Here is an 11528-nt window from a genome sequence, read left to right as displayed (position 1 = left end):
GGAATAATTGGGTCTGGGGGCTTGTTTTCACTATTTATTGTGAATTTTTCCTGTGATTCTAAATGCATAACTGTTTTTATGTGTCTTGCTTTATCTGATTATCACAAGAACCCTACTAATAGGCATTTTTATTATACTCAGTGGCAGAAGTAGAATCAGAAGCTTGAGTATTTTAAGTGACTCTTTATAGCACATAATATAACTAAGTAGAAAGAACTGGTCTGTGTGAATCTGAAACTGGTTTTCTTCCTCATTTCTTTTCTGCTTTGATCCTAGGATAAACTGATCACTGCTGGATCATATATTCTTAACTTTTAAACAACCTTATAGGGTTGTTTGATACTCTTGTCTTCTTGGTGACAACTTGTAGCCAGATATAAAGTTCACAGGGACTGTTTAGTAATGTCTAGTACCTTGGAAACATAATGGAAATGGTTAAAGTAAGAGACAATAAATATTAGCACACATGGTTGTATATTTGTTAGTTTTTTTAGCACTGTAAACTGTTTTGGGTAGCTCTAAGTGGTGTTCATAAAAATAAGCTTATTTTTAATTTTCCCAGTAATCCCCATTATTCTTTTATTCACTTGTTTAATCAGCATAGGTTATATGTATACATACACACATTTGTTATTGGATGAATGAATTTCTTCTGTATGTGCTGGGGGGGACATAATCATTCTTAGGAGCTGTGTCTTATTATGGAAAATGAAGTCAAAAGTTGAAGTAATTATCTGGATGACTCATGGAAAAGCTTTCTGTGGGTGAGATGTCTGGAATTTTAAGTGAGAGAATTGTAACTACAATTGGTAAAGTCTTCTTATCCTAAGCAACATTTTCACATTTTCCAATTTGACCCACATCACAATCCTATGAGATGAGCAGGTAGGCTATGTATGAGTATCCCTATTTACCATAAAGTCATATTCATTAGAAGCAGATATACCTTGGTAAGTTGTGCTTAATCAGATTGGGCAACTGTATATAATTAATTAACACGTAATTAATAACGCCCCAGGACTCTGGCAATATTCACCATACTGTTACAATTCATTACTTGTATGATTGTTGCCAATTTGAATCTGTAAGTAATTGGGTCATTACCCTCTGATTCTTTACTCATTTGTTTGTGTTCTTCATCAAAGGGCCTCATTTAAACACTAACATGGGGGTCAGAAGGTTTGAACCTCTATAGGTGGAAAGAGAATTGAAAGGCCACTCTGCTCTGCATTCTTTCTAGAAAAAGAAAGTTCTTGTTCCTTTCTGTTGACACAGTGGGAAGGACTTGGGTGTTAGAGCCCGAGTTTCTATTAAAATCTCAGATCTAGCATCTGTTGTTAACCTTATCTTTGTATGCACAATTTTCCTACCAGTAAAATAGGAATAAGACCTAACATGGATTGTTTCTTGGGCCCTAGGCTCTGAACAATTGTTTTTCTTGTTTATTTGACTTAGTCATCATGGTAACATTCTGATACAGGTATTTTTTCTAAACTTTGGTTCTTATTTTAAAATGATAAAGGAAAAAAAAAAAAACTAAAAGAACAAAACCCAACTCAATACATGCATATTTGTTCTGTGTTCACAAGGAGTTTTCCCACGTATCTTTCTCTTTTATAAGGAATGAATGAACTCATCTTAAAGGCCAAGTTCATTTCAGATGTTTAAAGAAATATTTGGGGAGTAGCCATGATTTGCAAGTGCCTATTAACCTGAATGTTATTTCTTCTTCTGTTTGCAGATTTGTCAGACTCCTAGCAGGGATGGCACGCAAGACCCCCCTGATTCCATTCGGTGCTCAAGGTGGACATAAGGATGCCATTGTCAGGCTCCTTTCCTCAGAACCCTTTTCAATAATACAGTCCAGGAAGCCACTGCTAAGCGACCAGAGTTGGCAATTGAGATAAACTATTTCTCCACATGTGGATACCTCCGTTCCCCCTTATTGGAGCTCTGGCTATTTTTTCAAGTGTTTAATAATACTTTTTCTCCTCATCAATTCTGCTAGCCTCCCACTACCACCTTCAACAAATTTTGAATTTTGTGTTGTTAGTGATGCCAGAAACAGAGAAGATAATTTTTCACATGGACATACCAACTTCTTAATGACTACTACTGTATCACTTTACACTGGTCTGAGACAAATTTTTCTTTCTTATAACTGTAGAATCTACATGTTCCTTCTGGCAGCTTTGAGCTTTTCCTTGGAAATCATGCAAAACCAAAGCTTTGTAACTGAGTTTGTTCTCCTGGGGCTTTCACAGAATCCTAATGTTCAGAAAATAGTATTTGTTGTGTTTTTGTTTGGCTACATTGCAACTGTTGGGGGCAACTTGCTAATTGTGGTGACCATCAGCAGCAGCCCAGCACTCTTGGGGTCTCCCATGTACTTCTTCTTGGCTTTTCTGTCCTTCCTGGATGCTTGCTTCTCCACTGTCATTGCCCCCAAGATGATTGTGGACTCCCTTTATGAGAGGAAAACAATCTCTTTTGGAGGTTGTATGACTCAACTCTTTGCTGAGCACTTCTTTGCTGGGGTTGAAGTGATTGTCCTCACAGCCATGGCCTATGACCGCTATGTGGCCATCTGTAAACCCTTACACTACACAACTATCATGAACTGGAGGCTCTGTAGCATTCTGATGGGCATAGCCTGGATGGGGGGTTTTCTGCATTCCATGATACAAATTCTCTTTACTTTCCAGCTGCCTTTCTGTGGCCCCAATGTCATTGATCACTTCATGTGTGATTTGTACCCATTACTGGAGCTTGCCTGCACTGACACTCACATCTTTGGCCTTTTAGTGGTCGCCAACAGTGGGTCTATCTGCATCATAATCTTCTCTTTGTTGCTTGTCTCATATGTTGTCATCTTGCTCTCTCTGAGAACCCACAGTCCTGAGGGGCAGCGGAAAGCTCTCTCCACCTGCGGATCTCACATTGCTATTGTGGTTTTGTTCTTTGTCCCTTGCATATTTGTGTATGCACGACCTCCATCTGCTTTCTCCTTTGACAAAATGGTGGCTATATTTTATACCATTCTAACTCCTTTACTCAATCCTTTGATTTACACTTTCAGGAATAAGGAAATGAAAAATGCCATAAAGAAAGTGTGGAGCAGAGTAATGATGGTTTGTAGTGACAAATAAAACATTAAAGTTTAAAAAATTGTAAAGAGTAAAAAAGCCAAATTTTCTAGACAAGACCTTTGTGTATTCGGGCCTCTTTGATAGGAGCTAATATAATGCCAAAAAAAAAAAAAGCAGTAATATGGGGCTAGGAAAAATATTTTCACACTTATATCACTTTATCAACTCTGATTTCATAACTCAGTACTTTCACAGTAAATTAAAAAGAGTTGGATATTATCCTTAATTAAATTTAAAAATAAAAAAAAGTTTCAAAAGAGAAATTACACATCAGACCTTTTGCCACTCATTCCATGCTTTGGTAAACCTTTGTAGAGGAATGACAAAAATATCTTAAAGATTTGAAACAGAGACTTAAGCTATTTCAAGTGAAAAGAAGCTTATACATAAGGCACTGTTCTCCATGATTGATGAAGACAACAGCCAGGACTCAGGAGTGGAAGAGCTCAGAGCATTCTCAGAACCTGAGCTATAGGTATCCCTGTACCATATCACCATGTTCTGAAAAGCAGCAGCTCACACCTTGAATTTCATGACCCCACTTTCCCATCTATTCTTTTTTTTTCCTATCTATTCTTTATTTACTTTTCTTGGAAAGAAGTTATTATTTTCTGACATGCTTATATAATTTATTTACATTTAGTTATTTATGTATTTATTTATGTATTTATTTATGTATGTATGTATGTATGTATGTATTTATTTATTTATATCAGTGTCCTCTCAAGGACTATAAGCTAGCTCTGGGTGAGGTAGGAAATTTTTATTTCTCTTTTTGGTTCATGATGTAACGTTAGTGTCTAGAAGAGCTTGATATAAGAGTTCAATAAATCTGTTGAATAAGTGAATAAATGAGATATCACATATTCACATTTAAATCTATATTTAACATTAACACATTAAAGTGTCAAGTTGAGCAAAAGAATGTAGTTATTGCTGTTATTAGATCTTGATGATAATGATAATTCTTGACATACACAGAATATTTAAAATGAATTCTACATTCTTGTGAATTTCCCCATATCTAAAATCTAAATATAATATATAAGTATTCAAATAGAAAATAAAGCCATTGTTCTTTATGCACTTTTTTATTACTCACTCTTTATCCCTGCTTCCATTCCCTACAAGAGTAAGTCTTTCTCTCAGTGATCTGACTTTTATTTATAAAGTATTTCTGATCCCAATAAAATCACCTATTGCCTCAAATTTGCATTTTGTTAGTTGGGTTTATCTAGCCAGAGTTTCTGAATTATTTGTTGGAAAACTTACCTTAGTTTAGTAAGACACAAATTTAAATGAGCAGTGTTTAAATCAGGGCCCTGATTCATCCTAAGATGAAAACAGAGGTAGCTCAAACTAGTACAAACTTCAGTTGGTATTTGTTCTATTTCCACAGTTTTGTGATGGAATGAACATAGTCAAGTGCATTCAGGAAATCTTGGCATTGCTTTGACAGAACTGGAACCCAGATATCATCCAGTCCTTAGGTCTACAAGAAAGTTAATGAGCACTAAGGGTCAGTTGACTTAGATATTGAAGAATGCTCAAGAGATCATTGACTTAGCTTCCTTCCTTTGGCCACTTCAGGATCTCCTTGGCAACTACCCTCTGCAAAATTTTCCCACCAGAACTGGAGAGCTTAATCATTCCTTCAAATATAAGGAATTCATTTAGGGCTTTTTAACTGGGAAGTTTAATACAGGGGCTCATTCAATGGCTGTTCTTGTTTCCCAGTCCAAGAAATCTTATGACATTACTGTGCATATCATATGAACATAAGAGGGATTTAGACTCATACTTAAGAGACGTGGATTCTAGGCTCAGTTCTGTTACTAATTAGCTGTGTGACCTTCGTGAGTTATTTTACTTCTCTGGTTCTCAATTCCTCATGTGTAAGTAGGATTAATAAAAACACATGAATATTTCTTCTGTGCTTTTTCTGAGCCAGGGATTCATTCTTTTTCCTAAGTTTTAAGGTTTACAGAAAATTTAAAAGGTAGGTCTTCATATTCCCATTTAATTGATGAGGAAGCTGGGATTCTAAGACTTTAAGTGACACACTGAAAACTTTTTTTCAGGATTCTTTCAGTCCATTTGTAGTAAAAAGCCATGTGTGGGGGTGTGATTTTTCTTTTAGACATTTCTGTCAGACCTCAGGGCTTGATGGCTACTACTAGACCTTTTAGCAAGAATGCAAAGCATTGTGCAATCCTTTGTAGTAGCATCTTATCTCCATTCCTGTTTTCACTTTCTGTCCTTCCCCTGTACCCCATGTGGTTTACTTCATCCTCATTGAAAGTGTCTAGTGGACAGTGACACAACTGGTAGGTGATTCTGAGTGCTGGGTAGTAACATGATTTGCCATGTGAAAAGTAACTTTTAATGCAATCTATACCATCATTCTCAAGCAACTTTCTCTCTGGCAAGTGGAAGGGCATGTATCTTTTTTAAAAAATATTTATTTATTTGAGACAGAGACAAGAGAGAACAAGCAGAAGGAGGAGCAGAGGCTGATGCCCAAGGAGATACTATGGAGTGCAGAACCTGATGCAGGGCTGGATCTTATGACCCTGACCTGAGCCAAAATCAAGAGTCAGAGGCTTAATTGATAGAGCTACCCAGGTCTCCCCAAAAGGGCATGTATCTGTAAAAATAAAAATAAAATACAGAAGATATGTATTAAAAAATATTTCCCTGTCCTTTTTCCCATCTTTCTCTCTACATTGACTTAGAAACATAGATAATATTAGAAGTGGGAGAACTGACATTAATCTTAAAAGTAAACAATTGGGGCACCTGGGTGGCTCAGTCAGTTGAGTTTCTGATTCTTGATTTTGGCTCAGGTCATGATTTCAGGGTCATGAGATTGAGCCCTGTGTAGGACTCCATGCTGGGTGTGAAGCCTGCTTGAAGTTCTCTCTCTCCTACCACCTGTGCCCCTCCTTTCCACTGCTCATATGCTCTCTTTCTCTCTAAAAATATAAAATAAATAAAGAAAACAAAGAGAGAAAGAAAGAAATGATTATTACCAGTTGACTTTTCCTAAGAGAAAAATTGGAAATTAAGGAAATTGTGAAACTTGCTTAATGTCACATAGCAGATAATGGTGGGACCAGGGCTCACGTGCTTCATCTATGTGATCCTTTAACTGATGTCAACAATTTCCAAACTTTTAGAAGAGATGGGCTTAAGCAAAGCCTATAGAGAAGTGAACATACTTTCTTCACCTGCAGTTCAGTGAGTTGAAGCTAACTAATTGGCCCCAAAGCATGTGTTTGCCCTTGGACCATCTGAACGAGGTAGCTCATTGGACATCCTTTGGGACTGGGTTGGGCGTAATGGTTTTCCTGGAGTTCTTGAGGCTAGAAGCCTACCTTAGGCATATGCAAACTTGTGTGGGAATTGCCATAAATATACAATGCCATTAGAAGAAAAGTTACCTCATATGTTTTCCAAAAGAGCAACTCTGGGAAGAGAGGTGGCTTCAGAGGCATTTCTCTCTCAGAATGCAGGAATAAGCTTCATCTATAAAGTTCTGAGAAACTGAATTAAGAAACTTCTCTTCTTTATGACCCTCTCCTCTGCTCCAATCTAAACCTTGTTGTTTTTGTGTAACCTAGTGCTTATGGGGAGGAAGTGTGATGTTTGGCCACATGCAGAGTCTGCTTTCTCCATAAACTTTCTACACCACATAACCTCTTGTGATAAAAAACATTGATAAATATCAATGAAGTATAGTTTGCATATTTTATCCAGGCTTCATATGATTCACCTTCTAAGTAAATTGAAGTTGAAGATATGAAAAAATTTATTATATTGAAAGTCATCTGTTTCCTCATTAAACAAAGAGGTAAGTTTTTCAGCCTATCTGAAATAATTTCTTCATTTTACCTCTTCAAGACTGATCTGATGGAATCTATACTCAGAGTATCTTATAACATATGATGAAGTTATTGGACAGTAATTTCCACCCATGAAGGATTGAGGTGATCTAGGGTTCCCAAGCCTTTCCTGCCCTCTGCACAATCTTTACTACCTTTCAAATAATCTCCGCTTAATGTAGGGGTGGGATGGAGCAATAAACTGCACCATGGCATTGAGGCCAACTTAGCAAAAGTTTCTATCTTGGGGGGTCCCTAATTTGAAAGTTATAGGTCAGTGGTGATGCTTCGAGGATAGGGTATAAGATAGGAGTGCACTTTGTATACACTTGGGTTTTTAAGACCTTTGGTAACTCCTTGCTCATGACCCAAAACTGCAACTTCTGTCTGGTTTTGGTGGGTCAGGAAAAAAGAAGCTGAACTCTGATGAAAACTTGGATCAAATGACGCTCTCCAATGTTTTTTACTTACTTCCCTCTATATGTCTTTTGTGTCTTATCCTCTGACTGTTCTTTCCGTGCTCACTCTCCTCTGACTGTTCTTTCCCTGGTGTCTGCTCACTCTCTCCTCTCCCCTGCTTTGACTATATTCTGTCTTTGCCCTGTCTTCCTCTTCGCTATTATTCATTTGGGTATCTAGTTTTCCTTTTACCTCACCATGCAGTTTGCAGAACCTGATTTTTGGAGTCAGGACAGGGAATTAAGGTATCAGTTGGCATCCTTCTCTGATGGCTCAGGATTTGTCTTGGTAGTATCTCACTTTAGTTCTAGCCTGACTGTATGGTACTCGTGGAAACTTTCTGTATCACAGCTGAAACTCTGCACATAGATTTCTCTGCACATAAAACAAAGGGCCATACCTACCTTGCAAGAAAATGTGCTGGTAAAATGAAATAACAAAAAAGTGGAATATTGTTTGAATTATAAGATTATAGAATAAGAATAATATATAATCTAGGACTGACTTATTCAAATGTGTGTATATATATATATATATAACCTATTATATATATACATATATAATAAAGTACATATTCATATAGAATGTAGAGGCAGGAGTCTTTTGACCTGGGAAAACCAAGGGAAGACTATAGGTACTAATATAATTTTTGAACTGTAAAATTTCAACAGGTAAAAGTAAAAATTAAGGATTAAGGAAGAGGAAAAGCATGCTCTATTACCATGATGGCCCACAAAATCAGAGAGATAAGACAGCCTGGGAGTGTGAGGAAATGAGGACTGAATTCAGTGATAGAACTCTGAGTGGTAGTGTTGATCTCACACAATGCATACATCTTGTAAATGCTACTTTCTTGTCTTAATGTTCCCAAATCTTTTTGCTTATTTAAGATAATACTGGAGGGTATTATGCTGAGTAAAATAAGTCAATCAGAGAAAGACAATTACCATATGGTTTCACTCATATGTGGAATATATGAAACAGCATAGAGGATCATGGGGAAGGGAATGGGAAATCATCAGAGAGGAAGACAAACCATGAGAGACTTTTAACTATAGGAAACAAACAGGGTTGCTGGAGGGATGTAGGCAGGGAGATGGGATAATTGGGTGATGGGCATTAAGGAGGGCATGTGATGTGAGGACCACTGGGTGTTATATGCAACTGATGAAACTAATGATGTACTATAAGTTGGCTAGTTGAAGTTAAATAAAAACAAAAAAAATAGAACTATATCACCTGGTTTTCATAGCTGTCCATTATCCATCCTCAAATTTCTTTGTTACAATCTTTTTTTATAATAAATTTATTTTTTGTTGGTGTTCAATTTGCCAACATACAGAATAACACCCAGTGCTCATCCCGTCAAGTGCCCCCCTCAGTGCCCATCACCCAGTCACCCCCACCCCCCGCCCTCCTCCTCTTCCACCACCCCTAGTTCGTTTCCCAGAGTTAGGAGTCTTTATGTTCTGTCTTCCTTTCTGATATTTCCTACCCATTCCTTCTCCCTTCCCTTCTCTTCCCTTTCACTATTATTTATATTCCCCAAATGAATGAGAACATATAATGTTTGTCCTTCTCTGATTGACTCATTTCACTCAGTATAATACCCTCCAGTTCCATCCACGTTGAAGCAAATGGTGGGTATTTGTCATTTCTAATGGCTGAGTAATATTCCATTCTATGCATAAACTACATCTTCTTTATCCATTCATCTTTCGATGGACACCGAGGCTCTTTCCACAGTTTGGCTATTGTGGACATTGCTGCTATAAACATCGGGGTGCAGGTGTCCCGGCATTACAATCTTTTAATTTAATAAGATTGTAGTTTCTATGGAGATCATCTCTATAATAACCTGAAGCAATGCATACTTCTTCCTTTATGATATTTTACTGATTCTTCTCACCTAAATGCTCCTCTCTTCAGAGCCAAGAGTTCCCTCCCTTTTGTTTTCATCCCTTTTTAGGAATCTAGTGGGTTTTTAAAAGATATTTATTATTATTATTTATTATTATTATTATTATTATTATTATCTGAAAGAGAGAAAATGAATGGGGAAGGGGCAGAGGGTGATAATATCCAACCAGACCCCTACTGAGATTGGAGCCCTTTGAGGGGCTTGATCCCAAGACCCATGAGATCCAGGACCTGAACCAAAACCTACTCAGAAGCTTAATCAACTGAGCCACCCAGGCACCCCAAGAATCTGTTTCAAAACAAAGTAATCATTAATTTCTTTTATTTTCTATAGCTATCAGAGATCATTGGAACTGCCAACCAGAGCTTGTAGTTATAACATCTCTAGTTTATCATACTGCACTAATATTATTTTACCTGGGTGGCAAATAAATTTTTAGTTTTATTTAGATGTATAACTGTATTAGGGCTAAATGGATTATTTGAATTAGTAATTTTTGAAATATATGTTTTACTTAGAGAAAGCCAGTATAAACTTATGGAATACTTGAGTTTCAGAGGACTGTATTAGAAATCCCAGTTTAACACATTTAAAGCCCTTACTTCACTTCTTTTTCATTTTTGAAACTTCACTTATCAGTCAATTCATGATCAAGGAATTTTGGACTTTTTTTGGACTTTTGGAACCAAAATTCACTTGCTATTATCATACAGAGTTGTATGCAATTCTTACGTAGTTAATGATCTTCTATAGAAGTGTGTTATCCCTTCAACTTGGTTGTAAAGATGTTGAGGACTTATTTTTATGCCCCATTACATAGATTATAGATATGAATATGTACTTAGTACATATTGGTGACTGATTTGATATTGTTATTAATTCATTGAAGGATTGGTGATTTATCAGAAAGAGTTTCTCAAAACTCATACTAAAATAAGTTCTAGATCATTTGATGTCAATATTCAAAGGTACAAAAATATTGTAGGACAGAATAATTGTAGTTGTTGTAGGACAGATAAATTGTAGTAATTTCCTAAATTTAAGCAATAGAAGGTAAAATTATGGCCACCATGAACCTGAATTTGGGTAAATAATTTTTTCTTAAAGCATAATCCAACCAAGATACTGAAGAGATCAGGAATAATAGGTGGAAACTGTGTCCAAATCAAGAAATGTGTGTGTTTTTAAGATTTTATTTATTTATTCATGAGAGACACAGAGACCTAGTCAGAGGGAGAAGCAGGCTCCCCACAGGGAGCCCGATGTGGGTTTCGATTCCAGGACCCCAGGAGCAGGACTTGGGCCAAAAGCACATGCTCAACCACTGAGCCACTCAGGCACCCAAGAAATGTGTTTTTTTTTTGAGACAGTTTCCAAGAGTGTATGTTTTAAAATTATGTAAGGATATTATTTTTCAGTAATTGAGCTGCATATACATTTTACACACACATATATATATATTATACATATAGGTATATACTTAGTAAAGTATCTATTAGAATGTCTAACTGTGAGAATCCCTGGGTGGCTCAGCAGTTTGGCCCCTGCCTTTGGCCCATGGCGTGATCCTGGAGTCCCGGGATTGAGTCCGACGTCGGGCTCCTTGCGTGGAGCCTGCTTCTCCCTCTGCCTGTGTCTCTGCCTCTGTGTGTGTATGTGTGTGTGTGTGTGTGTGTGTGTGTGTGTGTGTGTCTCAGGAATAAATGAATAAAATCTTTTTTAAAAAAAGAATGTATAATTGTCAAATGAAGGAAAAGCTTCAAGACATTAAAGTGACCTGATCAAGATTATATAGCAAAGTCATTAATTCTCAGAACTTGGCAGAGCTCATGATCACTTGAGAGCTCTTTTTACACCCCAAAATCTTGGTCCATGTAGGAAGATCTTCAGTTAATACTTCTAGTTAAAGAATGAACATCAGCATTAAAAAAAAAACAAAGTTTCCTAAGTGATTATAACACATGAAAAATTGAGAACCATTGATTTATGTGTTGATAGAAGTATAAAAGCGCAATTCTGAATCCAAGTCTACCACTACTGCCAAGTTACTATTTCCCCAATTTTCTCTGCAGGTGAATAATTTCTTGGCTCTGTTTTTCTACATTCACTGTAACG

General features: G+C 36.8%; 1 protein-coding gene across 1 annotated transcript; it reads left to right on the top strand.

Annotated features, from left to right (window-relative positions):
- Positions 1-2017: 2017 nt before the first annotated feature.
- On the top strand, positions 2018-3149 carry OR4C15 (olfactory receptor family 4 subfamily C member 15). The gene has a single exon (XM_038562480.1). It carries the CDS (start codon positions 2106-2108, stop codon positions 3147-3149), a length of 1044 nt encoding a protein of 347 aa, XP_038418408.1. The 5' UTR covers positions 2018-2105.
- The last annotated feature ends 8379 nt before the right edge of the window (positions 3150-11528 follow it).

Source organism: Canis lupus, chromosome 18 (genome assembly GCF_011100685.1).
Source record: "Canis lupus familiaris isolate Mischka breed German Shepherd chromosome 18, alternate assembly UU_Cfam_GSD_1.0, whole genome shotgun sequence".
Taxonomy (NCBI): Eukaryota; Metazoa; Chordata; class Mammalia; order Carnivora; family Canidae; genus Canis; species Canis lupus.
The sequence above is the reverse complement of the archived record's forward strand: the minus strand, read 5'-3'. Positions and strand labels throughout refer to the sequence as shown.

What these genes read in the sequence shown, in the direction of transcription:
- OR4C15 (XM_038562480.1), top strand. Translation starts at nt 2,106, where the DNA reads ATGACTACTACTGTATCACTTTACACTGGTCTGAGACAAATTTTTCTT.